The sequence below is a fragment of the Notolepis coatsorum genome (assembly GCF_963971535.1).
Source record: "Notolepis coatsorum genome assembly, chromosome: 5".
In the NCBI taxonomy this organism is placed as follows: domain Eukaryota; kingdom Metazoa; phylum Chordata; class Actinopteri; order Aulopiformes; family Paralepididae; genus Notolepis; species Notolepis coatsorum.
In genome coordinates this window covers 134,532,069-134,551,548 of record NC_140169.1, presented here as the reverse complement: position 1 = coordinate 134,551,548, position 19,480 = coordinate 134,532,069, and the positions used below count along the sequence as shown (strand labels likewise).

General features: G+C 41.6%; 2 protein-coding genes across 2 annotated transcripts in view; one reads left to right on the top strand and one right to left on the bottom strand.

Moving 5' to 3' along the window:
* Positions 1 to 9,912, top strand: part of LOC311229304 (rho-associated protein kinase 2-like) — a 105,692-nt gene extending 95,780 nt beyond the window's left edge. Inside the window, exons 28-32 of the mRNA XM_084315378.1 lie at positions 126 to 214; positions 596 to 674; positions 1,567 to 1,834; positions 3,506 to 3,848; positions 9,175 to 9,912. Of these exons, the coding sequence (XP_084171504.1) occupies positions 126 to 214; positions 596 to 674; positions 1,567 to 1,834; positions 3,506 to 3,848; positions 9,175 to 9,178 (783 nt within the window). The 3' untranslated portion in view covers positions 9,179 to 9,912. The remainder of the gene's footprint in view (positions 1 to 125; positions 215 to 595; positions 675 to 1,566; positions 1,835 to 3,505; positions 3,849 to 9,174) is intronic.
* Positions 9,913 to 10,888: 976 nt separating this feature from the next.
* Positions 10,889 to 19,359, bottom strand: LOC311228849 (solute carrier family 66 member 3-like; the record flags this gene model as incomplete). Its single annotated transcript, XM_084314803.1, has 7 exons — positions 19,185 to 19,359; positions 17,017 to 17,099; positions 16,764 to 16,833; positions 16,091 to 16,148; positions 14,932 to 15,052; positions 14,297 to 14,338; positions 10,889 to 10,980 (listed from the first exon to the last, which is right to left on the bottom strand). The coding sequence occupies exons 1-7, from the start codon at positions 19,331 to 19,333 to the stop codon at positions 10,889 to 10,891; spliced, it is 615 nt and encodes a 204-aa protein (XP_084170929.1). The 5' UTR covers positions 19,334 to 19,359.
* Between the last annotated feature and the right edge of the window lie 121 nt (positions 19,360 to 19,480).

Below are 19,480 nucleotides of genomic sequence, written 5' to 3'. Positions count from 1 at the left end.
ATGAAGTCTTGGTTGATTGAGACCAAACTGAGAGATGCATAAACTAAGAGGGGACATAGAATGTTCTAATACTCGACAGCAGCAGTACAGAGAGGATAATGAGCTTTAACTTTTGCTCCATGCAGTACATCGTGGTGAGCAGCAAGAAGATCCTGTTCTACAACAGTGAGCTGGACCGGGAGCAGTCCAACCCCTTCATGGTGCTGGATATAGAGTGAGTGGTTCAAACTGGGATTATATTATATACTGTATTATGCCAGAATATTTGTCATTTATCGTTTGTCCGTTACCGTATTTAGTTTTAATCATAATGCGTTAATCACATTTCTTTTTTTAATGATTAAGTTAATGATCTGTAAAATTTCTCACTGCATGATTGCTGAAATAATTGAGAACATTCATAAAATAAACTTGTTTCTTTTTCCTATTGCGTCACACTTCTCAATCTTTTCATTTCCCTGTAGTGCAATATGATGAACATAATTTGGGTTATCTAACATATCCAAGCAGATATCATGATATACCAGTATATATATATATATATTTCTCCGGCCCTAATTCTACAGTATCATATTCTATCCATCCCTCCATACAGTAAACTGTTCCATGTCCGACCGGTCACTCAGACAGATGTGTACCGTGCAGATGCCAAAGAAATTCCAAGGATATTCCAGGTAACAAAATGTTTTCAATGTAGCCTAAGTACTTTTCAAAGGAAGCTTGTCTTTTTTCAGAGCCAGCCCAGAAACAACCATGATATCTCTCTCTCTCTCTCTCTCTCTCTCTCTCTCTCTCTCTCTCTCTCTCTCTCTCTCTCTCTCTCTCTCTCTCTCTCTCTCTCTCTCTCTCTCTCTCCTCTCTTGCTCACTCTCTCTCTCTTTCCTACACATAGTGTTAACTTTTTGTGGAATTTGATTTAATTCCACTGTTGAGAACATTTCACTGTTAGCTAAATTCAAACAATGCTGCATAATGTTGCATCAATGACATTCCACATCTGCAATAGCACCACATGTGAGACATCTGATACATTTTGTATGACATTGGAATTCTGTAATCATCCATTATTATATTGTGTTGATTGCCTTATGAATAAGAAACGGTTTCAATTGGACTTTAATGTACGCATTTGCTTAGATGAAGCTTTAATGAAAGCATCCTTTAATTGGTTCCTTTATGGAATGGATTACAAGTGGAAATTAAACTGAACAATAACGGAGCATTGCACAGTTAGAAATTAGATACAAAAAAGCACTGATGGACAAATACAGAACTGAGGAACTACCGTCTTGTTTTTTTTAACCTTATTTTATTTATTATTCTTTGTTCTCTCTTTTAGGTAGTACGAGTTTTATTGTAAATGTTATGACATTCTAAGAAAGGGCCAGGACTAGATGAGCTGTGCTTCCTTCTGCCCCATCTCCAACTCATCCTTGTTTGTTTTTTCCATGGATCAAGACAGACTCATTTGTTTATGTTTACATTTTGTCTTTACTGTTGTTTGTTGTGTTCGAGATGAATAAAGATCAATCAATCATTCAATCAAACCTCTCGTTCTCCTTCCAGATCCTGTACGCCAACGAAGGGGAGAGTAAGCGCGACCAGGAGTTTGCCGTGGACACTCTGCCGTTTGGCGAGCGGCCCTCTCACATCGCCCACAAGGGCCACGAGTTCATCCCCACGCTCTACCACTTCCCCTCCAGCTGCGAGGCCTGCACCCGGCCCCTGTGGCACATCATTAAGCCCCCGCCCGCCCTCGAGTGTCGCCGCTGCCACACCAAGTGCCACAAAGACCACCTGGACAAGAAGGAGGAGGTCATCATACCCTGCAGGGGTCAGTATTTAAACACCTGCTTGAGTCTAATTAAACACATCAGGTCAGGGGTCAGTATTTAAACACCTGCTTGAGTCTAATTAAACACATCAGGTCAGCGGTCAGTATTTAAACACCTGCTTGAGTCTAATTAAACACATCAGGTCAGGGGTCAGTATTTAAACACCTGCTTGAGTCTAATTAAACACATCAGGTCAGGGGTCAGTATTTAAAGTGCTTGAGTCTAATTAAACACATCAGGTCAGGGGTCAGTATTTAAACACCTGCTTGAGTCTAATTAAACACATCAGGTCAGGGGTCAGTATTTAAACACCTGCTTGAGTCTAATTAAACACATCATGTCAGCGGTCAGTATTTAAACACCTGCTTGAGTCTAATTAAACACATCATGTCAGCGGTCAGTATTTAAACACCTGCTTGAGTCTAATTAAACACATCAGGTCAGGGGTCAGTATTTAAACACCTGCTTGAGTCTAATTAAACACATCAGGTCAGGGGTCAGTATTTAAACACCTGCTTGAGTCTAATTAAACACATCAGGTCAGGGGTCAGTATTTAAACACCTGCTTGAGTCTAATTAAACACATCATGTCAGCGGTCAGTATTTAAACACCTGCTTGAGTCTAATTAAACACATCAGGTCAGGGGTCAGTATTTAAACACCTGCTTGAGTCTAATTAAACACATCAGGTCAGGGGTCAGTATTTAAACACCTGCTTGAGTCTGTGTAACTAAACACAACAGCACCCTGCAGGGGTCAGTGTTTAATCTGTAACTAAACACAACAGTACCCTGCAGGGGTCAGTGTTTAATCTGTAACTAAACACAACAGCACCCTGCAGGGGTCAGTGTTTAATCTGTAACTAAACACAACAGTACCCTGCAGGGGTCAGTGTTTAATCTGTAACTAAACACATCAGTACCCTGCAGGGGTCAGTGTTTAATCTGTAACTAAACACAACAGTACCCTGCAGGGGTCAGTGTTTAATCTGTAACTAAACACAACAGTACCCTGCAGGGGTCAGTGTTTAATCTGTAACTAAACACATCAGCTCTGGGATCATGATCAGGGATTTTCCCCCAGGATTTTTAAACAAGATGGTGCTGAGTCTCAACTAGGGGGTGGTCTGGAGGCAAAACAATGTTCCATAAAGAAAGCCATTTGCTGTAATTTCCCGCAATTTAAAAACATAATTTAGATAAAATGGTAAACATAAGGGTGAGTTCCAAATAAGTTATTTATTATAAAGTACAGTGTACAATAGTTTAACGTTGACCACGAAAACACGTGCACGCACACACACACACACACACACACACACACACACACACACACACACACACACACACACACACACAGAGAGGACCGAGCAATCTCATATTAGAAAATTATGCATCCGTTTCTAAGCTGGCACACACACACACACACACACACACACACACACACACACACACACACACACACACACACACACACACACACACACACACACAGAGAGGACCGAGCAATCTCATATTAGAAAATTATGCATCCGTTTCTGTAGCTTTCATTGCAAAATATATATTCTTTTATTATTACTCTCTGATGGATTGCATGGAATGCCTTCTCACCTTCCAAAGCAGTGTATTAACTCTCCCCCCGGCCCCCCTGTGCTCCGTGTGCCTCTCCAGTGAACTACGACATGTCCACGGCTAAAGACCTGCTCCTGCTGGCCGGCACCCAGGAGGAGCAGCAGCGCTGGGTCAGCCGGCTCATCAAACGCATCCCCAGGAAGCACCCGGTGAGCAGCCCCCCCTCTGCCGCGCAGGCCAACCCCCCGGAGCCCGCACCGCGGTCCTCTCCCCGCGCGCAGACCAACCCCCCCCCGGAGCCCGCGCCGCGGTCCTCTCCCCGCGTGTCGCCCCCCGCCTCCTCCCCCAAGAGCTCCCCTCACCTGGGGTCCCACCGCGGAGCCATCAAGATCCAGTCCACCAGACACCAGCAGCAGCAGCAGCAGCCCATAGGGAAGCCGAGGTGAGGGTCGGAGCGCCCTTTTTTTTTCTTTTTTACTGTGTTGTCCAGAAAATAGTGGGAGTTAAAGACTCAACCGGTGATCCAAACTGGATCGTAAGGTCGAGCTACAGGTCGTCTTTTCCATCTCCAGTTAAAGGAACACACCAACATTTGGGTAAATTAGCTTATCGTCTTCTCTCCAGAGAGCGACAAGAAGATGGATACCAGTTTCTTCTCTGTGCGTTCAGTAGAAAGCTATCTGGCTGCATGTTAGCTTAGCTTAGCACAATGAATGGAAGCGGACATGACCGGTTAGCCTTCGGGAGAGGTGTTAGTTGGACAATGCCTAGGCTAACCGGTCATGTCCGCTTCCATTCATTGTGCTAAGCTAGGCTAACGTGCAGCCAGATAGCTTTCTACTGAACGCACAGAGAGGAAACTGGTATCTATCTTCTTGTCTCTCTCTGGAGAAGACTGTAAGCTAATTTCCCCAAATGTTGGCGTGTTCCTTTAAGTTAACTTGAACAGATAAAGACCAGTTCAGTGGGTCAGGGGTTAATTATCTTGCAGTTAGGGGTTCTTTTCATTCTCTAGTTGATTTGAGACCCTGATACAAGGACTTACACTAGACAGGTTTTTTTTGTAATTGTATTTTGTGCAAAAGGTTTGTTTACATTGGTAATGTTTGTTATTAGTTTGTTCTATAATCTGAATTACATTCCGTTAATAACGATAGTGTATGTTCCATATACTATAAACTTTATGAATATAGCCCACGTTGATATGATGAAACATATTATACTGTGTGTCACTCAAGCCTTGTGTTTCCTGTTACAGTCTTGTTCCTTACAGCAGTTTTCTCACCTGGTTTCATCCTGTTCCCGCAGCGTTATAGAATCTCATTCATAAACCCATAACGCTTGTGATGGTTCCTACAGAGATGCTGGAAGTCAGACTGCTGTTACTGACTGCTTTAAAGAGGCTGTAAAACATTTGGCTTCTTCTCCACCTTCACTCTCTCTCTCTCTCTCTCTCTCTCTCTCTCTCTCTCTCTCTCTCTCTCTCTCTCTCTCTCTCTGTGGCTCTGTCTCTGTCACTTTCAGTTTTTTCCCCTCTCTGTCTCTCTGTTTACATTCTCTCACTCGGTCTGTCTCTACCTTTCGCTCTCTTCCTCTATTCCTCTCTCTCTCGTTCTGTTTCTCTCTCTCTACCTCCCTCTCTCATCTCCCTTTCTCTCTCTTGCTCTCTCTCTCCCTCCCTCTCCCCTCATCTCTTCCCCTCTCCCTCCCTCCTTCCCTCTCCTCTCTTTCTCTCTCTTGCTCTGTCTCTCTCTCCCTCCGCCTCTCCCTCCCTCTCCTCTCTCTTCCTCTCTCTCCCTCTGTCTCTCTGTCTCCTTCTTTCTCTATCTCCCTCCCCCCTCTCTCTCTCTCTCTCTCTCTCGTCTCTGTCTCTCTCTCAGTAGACGCGGGGCAGAACTGTGTTAACGAGGTGTCTTTTTTCAAGCTCAATGAAGCATTAGTCTTGGCGTAGTGCTATGTGCTGTATTGATGCTTTAGTTATGACCAGTGGCTCTCAACCTCTTCCACGTCACGGACCCCCGCTGCTGACCCCTGTTTGATCAGGCTTCATCTATCTAATCATAGATATGATTTAGGCCTAATCCAGTAATTTTCACAACTACTGTAACTAGGTGGAGAGACTGCTGATTAGAGTAGTGGGGGGGTTCCCGGTTCGATTCCCACTCCTCCCGGGCCGCGTGTCGAAGTGTCCTTGAGCAAGACACTTAACCCCTAACTGTTCCCGATGAGCAGGTTGGCACCTTGCATGGTTGCCTCTGCCGTCGGTGTGCCGTCTAGTCATTCAAATAATAGTGAAATTAGACTATTCCCCAGTTTGTCCGGGGGACCCCAGGTTGAGGACCACTGCTCTAGATAGCCATAGGCTAATGCTTGGAGCGTCATCACATCCCTAGAGTGATGTTCCCCGTTAAGAGTCTCATCATCACCTCCACAGCAACATAACCGTCATGGTAACGCGTACTACGTGGAAGCAGACTTACAAGGAACTCACTAACAGTAACCCTCTAGTTTCTGCACATTAACCCCTCAGTTCTGCTGTCACTCAGTATTCTGAGTGGGGCTGGGCGATATGGCCAAAATGTCATATCACCATATCTTAGTTTTATGTATTTGGAAGAAGTTTTCCAGGACAAATTACAATGTAAAAATTATGACAGAAGAAATCTTGTTGTTGACACAGTCATGTTCTTATCTTGTAATACAATTAGCACGATGCTATTTCATTCAAAATGGTCCTCTTCCTCTTTTAATACTGCAGCAAGGAATTTCTTTTTATTAACTTAAAAATATACAGTATGTATGTGTATATATATATATTATATACATATATATTTTGGATATGTCGTGGATCACGATATAGTAAATATATCCATACCGTTGCATGGATCCATGACGGTATGCCTTCCTATTCGGTATACCTCCCAGCCCTGGTCCCAGCACCCTCACTGCTCATCCATAATACTAACCCGCTGTCATCATCCCTCAGCGCTGGCCCCATGCTCCGTATCATCCTCCACTGACCTCTTCACCTCTGACCTTCACCATTCTTACGTCTCTCACGCTGCTGGGAGACTGTAAGTAGCAGACCACCACGAGTGTGTCTGTCTTCCCGTCTGTCTGCTGCACCGCTGCCAACCAGCCTCGCGTACGACGTCGGATAATCCATTAGGACACAAATGCTGGATTAACTAACATTCATGCGCTTCCTCTAACCTCAGTACATCGTACCTCAGTGCTGCCCCCTGGTGGTGAATTAGGCATGTATTATATTTAGAGCCCGACCGATACTGGATCTTAGAGAGTAGAAGATTCTGATATTGATATATCGGCCGATATTCATTTTTTTATATGTAGTTGCACATCTTACTTCTTCCACTCTCAGCCACCTGTAAAAATAAATAAAAATTATTTACATTTTACTAAGAGACATTAACTGAATTATATTTGAGCTGGAACCAAACTAGTTTGAATTGCATGTTCTATTCTATTCTAAATAGTTTAATCTTCACTAATGATGCGTTTATCTTTTTGTTTAGGTAATAATAGTAATTTTACTACGTAATACCTTTTCTCTGCATTTATGACTATGTTCTGTAAAAGAAAATCATCAACCTATATGGCGATACATGTCTGTGAATGTGAATATTAATGGGTCGGGCTCTAATTGTTTTGTACAGTATTATAAAGTGGTGTACGCCGTGGGGTTGACCGCTCGGTGAACCTTGTACTGTTTCAGGTTGCTTGAGTTTGGCCTGGGAGACTGGAGTTGGTCGTTGGATGATGTCGATGATGATGATATGTTTGACTTCTGAGGAAGTGAGCGGGGGAGGGGGGCCGGAGAGGGTAAACTGCACCACTTGCCTGCCGGCGAATGTGTTTGTAGTTGAGGCTGGATGCCTCAGTGTGGCCTTGATGCATGTCCCGTGTGATTCCCAGAGGTTTGAAAAATACACCAACCAGTTACAGTTGGAGAGCAGTGCATCCTTTTGTAATGTACAGTAAATACAGAGACACAACCATATTATTCACACAACACCCTGGGTTCCAATCCAGCCGTCCACCTTCACATTGTCCTAAAGGGATATTTCACTTTAGTAGAACAAGTCATCTACTAGTAAGCTTGTGAACACCATTCACTTCCATAAATTTTGAGGACCAAGTCTAAATATAATACTTGTAATTAGGGATGTCCGATATTATCGGCCGATATCGGCATTAAAATGTGATATCGTAAAATATCGGTATTGTTGGTTTATATTTTTTTTTTTTTACATTTCTATAACCTTTATTTACCCAGGCAGGCAAGTAAGAACAAATTCTGATTTGATTTATTGTCAAAAGTATGCATAATGTTGTGTTAATTCCACAACAAGAGATATGTAATGTTAATTACCTGAAATTATAATTTTTTTGGGGGGGGGGGGGAACCCTGCATATATCGGTATCGGTTGATATCGGAAATTAAGAGTTTGACAATATCGGTATATCGGTATCAGTAAAAAAGCCAATATCGAGCATCCCTACTTGTAATATATTATACTAATACTTATTATAATAGCAATATTTTTTTGTGTATGTATTTTTCTGAGTCAAAGGTACTTATGTCGTAATTCTTTTTTTATGAGTATAGGAACAATTTCTCACTTGCGGTGTAGTTTGACCAACTGTCAACTTCTCTGTTTAGAAACGTTCTTCCAGCAAGGCAGCAGGTAACCACGGTAACCACTCCCCAACATTCCATGCAGGGCAAAGATACACGGCACACTCTCAAACCTACAACAAATTGACCGCATCTGCTTTTTTTTTTTTTTTTTTTTTTTTCAAAGATAATAAATCTGTAATCAAATGCCAAAACAAACGCATACCTTTGACTACGAATAGTCTTTTCTATTGAAATGTGCACAGCAGTAGTTTGTTTATACTTCAGAAGTATGATATTTACAAAATTCCTACATTTGCATGTCTCCATGACTGTATACCTCTCGGCCCTGATTCCAAGTACGCACTCTCACTGCTCAGCCATAAAACGAACCCGCTGTCCTTCACCATTCTTACGTCTCTCACGCCGCTGGGAGGCTGTAAAGTAGCAGACCACGAGTGTTTCTGTCTTCCCGTCTCTCGCCCGCTGCTGGGAGACTGTAGACCACGAGTGTTTCTGTCTTCCCGTCTCTCACGCGCTGCTGGGAGACTGTAGACCACGAGTGTTTCTGTCTGTCTGCTGCTGCGCCGCCGTGCCGTCCGTTCCAATCAACCTCGTGTACGCCGTCAAATAATCCATTAGGACACAAATGCCGGACAAATGCACAAACACTAACATTCACACTCTACCTCTAACATCATCTGGGAGGAATGGTGGTGTTGACGGTGAATGACGGGGACAGCAGTTGTCACTATCTTACTTGTAGATGCACTTACATAGAGGGAAGACTGCTGAAACATGAAACATCCCTTTAAATAGATATTAATTTTTTTTTTTTTTTTAAATAGGCATGTTGTAGCTGTGCACTGTGTTGCTGGTAGTAGCTTTTAGTAGTACTACTAACCTTGTTGTGTTATGGTGGTTTTGCTGTGGCATTTGAACGTCTGACTTGGTGTGACAGTGTTATTAACCTTGTCACATGAAATTTGAGAGCTGTTGACATTCTGCTGACGATGGCTAACGACCACTGCAAGTTACAGACCGGTCGAATTCTAAGAGTCAAAAATACTAAAAACCTGAACAGAGTCGCAGTTCTTTACGTTACTCTTCTGCTTTTTTCTCTTCGCAGTTAACCTTGGATTCTTGAAGATGTGTATTCTCACCCGTGTGGATTATTGGTTTGGACAAAGTATCTGACTCACCCAGGGACATACTGTAGAACGCCAAGTGCCAAACGCAGATATCATCAACTTTCACTACAACGGGATCTCATCACGGGAATCGGGAAGCTCCTTGTCACACGTATAAAGAACTATAACCCCAATGTTCATCTCCTGTAAGCTATAGACAGAGCAAAGCCCTGTGTGAACTCCGTTATCGGTAGTAAAAGAAATGGAGCCCAACGTTACAGCAGGTGATTAAAGAAAATGCCTTATTTTGTAATTGTCATGGATATGGATGTTTTACCACAATTCTCTCAGATACATTTTGTCAGAATTTGGATTCAAGTATTAGGCATTTGTTTGAATTGTGTGAAGGTTTGTATATATGCGTGAGCGGTAGGTCAGTGTATTGTAAACACAAAGATTGCCTCTTACAATATGTGATTGTTTTATTTTTATCGATGCAAAAGGTGTATCTGCACATATCCATTACCCCGTTAATGTGTGAAATGACAATTGTAAGGAATGGAAATCATACTGCGCTCACAGACGGTCTTGATCTTCTGTGGACATGTATCTGCTCATACTGGTCAGAGAACAATAGATTACACACAACAAAAAGAATGTGAACAGAAAACCTAATGTATCAGTATATTTTTACTCATGCCATTGTTGAGAATCAAATAAATTGTGCTTGGCTTAAATAGGGTAACTTATACTTTCATATCGGCAATAATAATCACAGAGACGCTTGGTGCTGGATTTTCACAGTAACATTGTGTTGTGAGTTGTGTTGGGGAGACGAGTGATCTAGCAGTAAAACCAAAGGTGGGTGAACTATGACCTCTGACCTCTAGTTGCTGATCACATCCATGCCAACAACCACCAATATAGTTTTCTTTTTGTGCCATTTCCTCAGAAACAACCTATTTGAATAAATACATCACTTTGGTATTACTTTCTATAATGTATGATATTAATTTAAATATTTTATATAATTGTATTGGCTTATGAAGGTGGTTATACTCTTATCTCAGTGGGTAAACTGAATGTACCTGTAAAATCACATTAACTAACCATTTGACAACAATTTGTAACTATAGTACGTGAAAGGACTTCAGTTCCGTTACGGAACCCACTGATTTCCATCGTTGCTAACAAATGCTTTAAATGTCTTACTTCCAATATCTAAAAAAAAAAAAAAACACCAGTGCCAGTACTTTCAGGAAGGATTGAAATTACTCCCAGTTTTGTGACAAATCACACGGTCTTCTTAAACAAAGTGAACCGTTCCTTTTTAAGGGAGAGAGGCTGCATGGAAGATCGTTTTACTCTTTTGAACAACAAAAAACAACATCTTTCTTCATTGTGATTCCTTTATTTATTGTGGCCTAATGGCCATTTTGTTTTTGCTGATGCAGCATGTGTAATCTGAACATGACGGCAGTACTTCACACTTATATAGTCCACCTGAAAAACTGCTCTGAAACATGAAACAGGAAAGAAAGAAAAAGCTACAACTTGCTAAATCAACTTTAAAAGTGTATACTCAAAAGTACAATATTCATAATGTGCAAATGCAGAAGACCGGCAGCGTGTATCCAATTCTGCAACAAAACCTATGTTTTAAGACATGCGGTGGACGACCATGGTGACTGGTGTCATAGGTTGGGGTTACGGTCAGTCTTGCTTCTTGCTGCCTCGTCTGTAGTAGAAGATGGTAGCCAGCACGCAGGAATTCAGTGTTGTCAAAGTACAAACCCGCAGCAGAACTGGTAGAACCAAAGAAACCAAAGTTAAAAAAGGAATAATAATTCATACGTTAACACTTTGGATGCCACGCCCGAGATATCTCGGGTTTACGCTCCGACCGTTGAATGCCCATCACGAGATTTTTATTTTTTTATATTATTAGCGATCTGAAATCATATTGCATCAAGCGAGCCTACCGTTGGATATCCAGGCACCGCCGGCTCTCAGATGTGGAAAAAAGCGCCCCCTATCGTCTCCCAGATGGTAAATCACCCTTTTGGAGTGGACTCAATGAAAGTGAATGGGAGAACGGATTTCTGACTCCACATTTTACTTCTCACTGATGTAACCGGGGTCTACCAGAGTTCATTCTGGAACCTTGGTGCCACGGCGAATATGTGTTATACTGTACACACGCTGGATCAATACAATTATCGATTTTTTCGAATGGTGATCAGGAATTGGAATATACCATTTGGATACCATCTGATGTCAGGTAAGGAATCTATGTTATCAGTCTTAGGATAATCAGACTAGTTTTCACGGAGATATAAGCGTTTCCACTATATGTGATATTGCTGTTTCACTGTAAAAGCCATCAGGAAATAAGAGCAGCGATTATCAGAGCGCGGCACGAGCGTGCGTGCGCACACATATACTATCGATCATCTAGCGTTTATTTGAAAACGATTCATAAATAGGCCGACAAATGACAACGTTCTGGAATATTCCAGTAAAAGACGATTATCATCATAGGGTTGTTTTTTCCGAGAAAACGAGTGATTTTCAAAATGCTATCAAACGGAAATGAAGCGATAAAAAAACAATCTGCCTAGACAATGTTGACTGGAAAATGAGTCTTTGATAAGCGACGGGCAGATTAGAGACACAGCTATAATTTAAAACATAGATTAGGCGATATTAAGTTAACATTGGAGTGGGTTTGGGCATCAAGGGGGTAAAAAGGAAAACATGGCGTGGCATCCAAAGTGTTAAAGGGGCACTTTGCCGAAGAAGAAAAACAATGCTGTTAAGTTTGCACATCATCTCGGACACATGCAAAAACTCGAAACAGTTTTACACACATTCATTTAGTTTGAGAGTAAATTAGTTTTGAATGTGGCCACCACCAGTAATGTCATCGGGGACATTGAATCCTTGTGTTGTGTTGAATACAGCTCAATGAAATGACAAGGTAGCAGTTCCCTATAAGACGAGGTATTGCTATTTTTTCATCCACATCATTTCATGGAGCTTGTAATTAACACAACACAAGGATTCAATGTCCCTGATGACATCACTGGCAGTGGTGGCCATATTCAAACTAATTTACCTTTAATAACTATTAAGAGTTAGAATCACAGGGAGTCCCAACTGTATCATGCCATGGACCCTCAAATACATGCACACAGACCCCTATATGGAAACATGTTTGTTATAATATTTCATAGAGAATTGCATAATGGTTGACACTGTAGGTTGATAACTGGGGAGAGTGAAACCTACTGGTATGATAAAAGGAAGCATTCTCTGAAATGTGAGTTTTAAACATGTTTTACTGTACAATAATAACATTCTTTGCTAAAAGGCTGGGAATCGTGTAGTGTGTGGTTGCCATGGTAACTAAGAACTGTGGTGCAGTGATTAGCACTGTTGCCTCACAGCAAGAAGGTCCTGGGTTCAAATTCCATCAGGGAACCTTTCTGTGTGGAGTTTGCATGTTTCTCCCGGTGTTAGTGTGGGTTTTCTCCCACACCAAAATACATACATGTTAGGTTTCCTGACCACGGTACTGGCATTACACTACATTTCCCGCTGCTCCTAAATAGTTAGGATAGGTCAAATGCAGAGGACGAATTTCCCTAAGGGAATTAATAAAGGTTCAGCTAACTAACTAAGAAACCAGCGTGTGTAGAAGCTGGTCTAAGTGGGGAAAAGGCATTTTTCTATCAAAGAATTGTCCTTTTTGACCAAATTAACCATTCTGTGTTGTCCGTAATTTACCAGTGACTTCGAATATAAAAGAAAAATCTTATAGATTTTTAGATACGGATGACTTCCCTTCCAAAAAGATAGGGGTCAGGTCTTGTTAAGTCTTGTTAGTCGCACGCGTTATGCTCTTCCAGTGTCACTCTTAGCTGTTGGGTGAAAAGAAGCGCCTGGCGACTCCACATGTATCGAAGGAGGCATGTGGTAGTCTACACCCTCCCCAGACCCACAGAGGAGGCATGTGGTAGTCTACACCCTCCCCAGACCCACAGAGAGAGACATGTGGTAGTCTACACCCTCCCCAGACCGACAGAGAGAGACATGTGGTAGTCTACACCCTCCCCAGACCCACATAGGAGGCATGTGGTAGTCTACACCCTCCCCAGACCCACAGAGGAAGCATGTGGTAGTCTACACCCTCCCCAGACCCACAGAGGAGGCATGTGGTAGTCTACACCCTCCCCAGACCCACAGAGGAGGCATGTGGTAGTCTACACCCTCCCCAGACCGACAGAGAGAGACATGTGGTAGTCTACACCCTCCCCAGACCCACATAGGAGGCATGTGGTAGTCTACACCCTCCCCAGACCCACAGAGGAGGCATGTGGTAGTCTACACCCTCCCCAGACCCACAGAGGAGGCATGTGGTAGTCTACACCCTCCCCAGATCCACAGAGGAGACATGTGGTAGTCTACACCCTCCCCAGACCCTCAGAGGAGACATGTGGTAGTCTACACCCTCCCCAGACCCACAGAGGAGACATGTGGTTGTCTAGTCTCTCCAGACCGACAGTAGGGTAGCACAATGACCAGGAAGTTCATTTGTATAACAACTAAATTGGGGAGATGGGAGGAAGTCTGAGGACCAACTCTCCTATGATGCCATTCCTATGTACAGCCTGAACCTTCTCCAATGACAATGGATTCAGACATTAATTCATGTACTGTATGTTTATCTTAACTTGTACGTCCAAATTAAATGTATAGCTGTGCTCTCAGTTCAAAACTAGAAAATGTACCCTTATTACCAGGGGAGTATTGGTGCTATGCTGTCATATGACACCTTTTTCATCTTTTCTCATTCAGTCTGAGGATGTGTGGAATCACTGGAATGCACACTTTGTTCTGTTATTAATCCCCTTGGGGAAATTCAGGACATACACTGTGGACATAACTGTCTTAGGCCATAGGAATAATATTTGGAAATTCAGTGGTATTCTCCCCCCTTGAACCGCAGCAATCTGAATGTGTGTGCATGCCGAAACTCAACTCAAAGAGATAATGCATTTTTCTATGGTGTATGTATTCCACAAGCATCACTTTTCAACTACATGCCAAAATACTTACCCTGCTTATCACATGTTGTCATCAAAGTGGTAAACAGCCTTGCTAAAATACAGGTAAACAAAATGTAGAGCAAAAAAATTGAATCACCATCACTAAAGGCCCATGAATCAAAATGTAGAGAAAACATATGGAATCACCATCACTAAAGGTCCATGACTCAAAATGTAGAGTGAACGTATGGAATCACCATCACTAAAGGCCCATGAATCAAAATGTAGAGAAAACATATGGAATCACCATCACTAAAGGTCCATGACTCAAAATGTAGAGTGAAAGTATGGAATCACCATCACTAAAGGTACATGACTCAAAATGGAGAGAAACATATGGAATCACCATCACTAAAGGTCCATGAATCAAAATGTAGAGCAGACGTATGGAATCACCATCACTAAAAGTCCATGACTCAAAATGGAGAGAAACATATGGAATCACCATCACTAAAGGTCCATGACTCAAAATGTAGAGTGAACATATGGAATCACCATCACTAAAAGTCCATGACTCAAAATGGAGAGAAACATATGGAATCACCATCACTAAAAGTACATGACTCAAAATGTAGAGTGAACATATGGAATCACCATCACTGAAAGTGCAAGACTCAACAGAGGTTTGGCTTTGGGGGTACTCACCCACGCAGGTGTAGACGGACATGCTGGAGGAGAGGGCGCTATTCCGGGACGAATCCTTGGACTCCCACAGGCACTGGAGCTGGGCAAGCTTGCTGCTCGCACTAAAGAGTGTAGAGCAGCTCTGAGGGGGGGAGATTTGTATCTGTAAGCATTTGTATGTGAGATACTCGCATTAATATTGTGCTTGTTCTCAGGCCCGTTTCTTGCCATATGCGGACTATGCGGTTGCATAGGGCCCCCTAAAATGCCATACATTTTTTTTAATAAACAATTAGATTTATTTTTATTTTATTTTTGTATTCACTCAATACACTGTATATATATATATATATATATATATATATATATATATATATATATATATATATATATATATATATATCCTGTAGGGATGTAACGAATCATCAGCTTAAAAATGTTTACCGATAGGCTACTGCTTATGACCGCAAGTGGGCGTTTCTTTATAAAAAAATTAAATACATAAGTAGCTTACTGACAAAAATGTAGTTTCACTTTATTTAACTTTAACTTTATCTTAAATAGTTCCATTTAACTTTCAATATTGTAAGTCAGAAATGTAAGGAAAATGCAGTATCTGGCTCATTTATGTGCATTTGGGAGAGTTTCTTGATGTAGGGGAGCCCCAGTGTTTCCTATTTATTATAATTTTCTGTCATTGCTGGGGTCAACTTGAGACATTTGATTTGAATTTGTGAGAAAAAAAGATATACGTTAGCCTCTTTTCCTCTTAAAGTGCACCAGATTGATGCATTTAAATGTAAAATGCATGCCCACCTTAACGGGTTTGGAATCCCCCCACCATAGTTTCACAAAATAGGGGCCCCCAAACAACATTCCACATAGGGCCCCCAAAAAGCTAGAAACGGCCCTGCTTGTTATAATCTAAGCCTACGAGTAATCATAAATACATTTCCACTCTTCAGGGATTGTAAAAGGTATATTTCTTTCCCACCAGAAAGATTGTGCTGTGTCTCTTGTGTTTGTCTTTCTACCTGATCCCAGGTTTACATCATTTCATAAGAGTCATCACTGAGGCAAACACTCTTAGCATTTATACTGTAGCTGATGCCGTTCAGATCGGGCTCCTGCTGCCCCATCGACGACACTGTAGGCTTGACACTTATGAAAGAAAACTCACCATAGCCATATCAACGACCCAGCCCTGTGTTATCAGTAGTCTCCATCCACCCACACATCTGAAGGGGAAAACAACTTAAAGACTACAACAGCTGCAAGTGCCATACAAAGATTATCATTATGATTATGATTCACGATCATGTGGTGGAGTGTGTTTATTGGAAGCCTAAAACTGATTAGATTAGATTGTCATCATACAGCGCAAGTAACGAAAAGATGTTTGGCATCCAACCAGAGTGCAATGTAACTGTAAAGTGCAATAGTAATATCCAATGTACAGATGATTGAACTGGGTATAACATATATAGATTAGTACTACTGGGTGGGTCAGATGTATGTACAGAGTTGTAATATTAATATATACAGTGATACAGGTATAAAGACAGTATGGTAGTAGTCATACTGGCCAGTATAGCCTAACTAGTAAGAGTAGATAAGGGATATGTACAGATATACATATAGTATCGATTCTACAGATATGTAAAATTATTATGTGCAGGTATGTACAGACATGTGTGTATACTGTATATATACAGTAATAATATGTATATACAGCATTATTGTACATGCTACTGCACCATACATAGCTATATGCAGCTGTATAAATTGTATAGAAGGATTATATGCAGGTATATTCAGACAGATATAGATATATTCCAGGTCATGGAGGATACAGTAGGCTGTAGACGAGACTCTGTCTCAAGTTGCCGTCATAACTGAAGATGAGGAACAGCAAGACGATGTCTGAAACAGAAATATAAGCCTCGGTTTCACTTACACTCGTGGAAGGTCATTTTGCTCAGATATCAAAGTACGTCACACGGAATACGTCGCACGCAGTCCTGCGTAACCGCTATGATAATAATAATAATAATAATAATAATAATAATAATAATAATAATAATAATACAGGGGTGTCCAAAGTACCTTGCAAAATCAGCATTGGATACTCCACAAACGTGGAGTATGGATAGTCATGGTGCACATGATAGGTGGCGACCACGACGTACCTGGAATGAAGACAGCAGAGCAGTTATACAGACACAGTTATACAGACACAGTTCTAAAGACACAGTTATAAAGACACAGTTCTAAAGACACAGTTATACAGACACAGTTAAACAGACACAGTTAAACAGACACAGTTATACAGACACAGTTCTACAGACACAGTTATACAGACACAGTTATACAGACAGTTATAAAGACACAGTTCTAAAGACACAGTTAAACAGACACAGTTATACAGACACAGTTAAACAGACACAGTTAAACAGACACAGTTATACAGACACAGTTCTACAGACACAGTTCTACAGACACAGTTATACAGACACAGTTATACAGACAGTTATAAAGACACAGTTCTAAAGACACAGTTAAACAGACACAGTTATACAGACACAGTTATACAGACACAGTTCTACAGACACAGTTATAAAGACACAGTTATACAGACACAGTTATACAGACACAGTTATACAGACACAGTTATACAGACACAGTTATACAGACACAGTTATACAGACAGTTATAAAGACACAGTTATACAGACACAGTTATACAGACACAGTTAAACAGACACAGTTATACAGACACAGTTATACAGACAGTTATAAAGACACAGTTATACAGACACAGTTATACAGACGGTTCTAAAGACACAGTTATACAGACACAGTTATACAGACACAGTTATACAGACACAGTTCTACAGACGGTTCTAAAGACACAGTTATACAGACACAGTTATACAGACACAGTTATACAGACACAGTTATACAGACACAGTTATACAGACAGTTATAAAGACACGGTTATACAGACACAGTTATACAGACACAGTTATAAAGACACAGTTATAAAGACACAGTTAAACAGACACGGTTCTAAAGACACAGTTATACAGACACAGTTATACAGACACAGTTATAAAGACACAGTTCTAAAGACACAGTTATACAGACACAGTTATAAAGACACAGTTATACAGACACAGTTATACAGACACAGTTATACAGACACGGTTATACAGACACAGTTCTACACACACGGCGCACATGTGGCCGCCTGTACGTCAACGTGCGCAATTACGCGCGGCTCAACGAGGGAACCGGGACATCATGTGAGTCGGTTGTCCGTTAAAGAGCAAAACACTCCCTGGTGTCGTCAGTAACTGTGTACAATGCTGTCATATGACACCCTCGTCCCGATCCCTCTCCGCCTCCAGCTGCTCCACCAGTCCCCCCCCAGCCCCATCTACGTCGAGCTGACCTTATGTGCCAATATGTGGAATGGCAGAGTTACAGGGCCACACAGCTGCAGGGCTATACTGAGAGCCCTATGGAGACGTTTAACTCCCCTCCTAGTAGACATCCACACTGTTCCACATCATGACCAGATTCGGGAAATACATACCGAATTTCCCCCAAGGCCAGGGGATCAATAAAGTAATATCTTATCGTATCTCTCTTATGGTGTTGTCGTTTGTCAGGTCCACGCATCACAAAATCATGCAGCAAACGCTTTATGAATTGTCTAGCTTAAATTAAAGTAAGTTCAATTAACCCGAGTAGCCGCCGCCTGCCTTAATTATTTCATAGGCCCTAACTATCGTCGTTCCAAAGCCCAGCTGAGCGGAGACGGGATAGCTTGAACGAGTGTCTATCTTACACAGTTGTAAACAAACAAAAAAAAGATTGTAGCGTGAGAAATAACAACAGCCTCTGTGAATCATCCTTTTCCGCGGACGTTACAGTATAGACTGGTTCACTGGGATTCTGTTGCTAGGGAACAGTCTGGACCCAAGTGCATCTCCTGTTAGTTATTGCATTAGCAAACAGTAACAGTAAATTAACTTTTTTGTAATTCAGTCAATTAACTGAATCATGTCCAATTTACACAAAGTGTCGCATTACACTAATAGGATGAACAGTTCAAAGAAAGAAACAAATATCTAGTAGATGCAACCACAATAATATATAAGTGTTATTTCCGAGCACAGCGTGCATTAGTTACTGTACACCACGTGATGCCTGTGATAGGCCTATATTCAAACATGGAATTTATTTTGAACATTATGCATTCTCCCTTACCCTGTCACCTCTAGCACCACAGCCTTCAAGCTCACACCTTTGGTCGACTTCGCTTTTGTTAAGAGGACAATCTGTGGTAGTTTGCTTACCATGCAAATAATAAAAGTGCTATAATTAGCGAAATTTATAAGTATACTGAGCAATTCCATTTTCTCTGAAGTACGGGGAGCACCCTTCACAGTCTACAGCTCTCAGTGAACGCGCGCTCGCAGACACCCAACAAGCATGGGGGCATTGGAATGCCATGCAGGCAACATGATAGCTACTAGCAATGTCCCTTTTGAAGCCACCGTGTT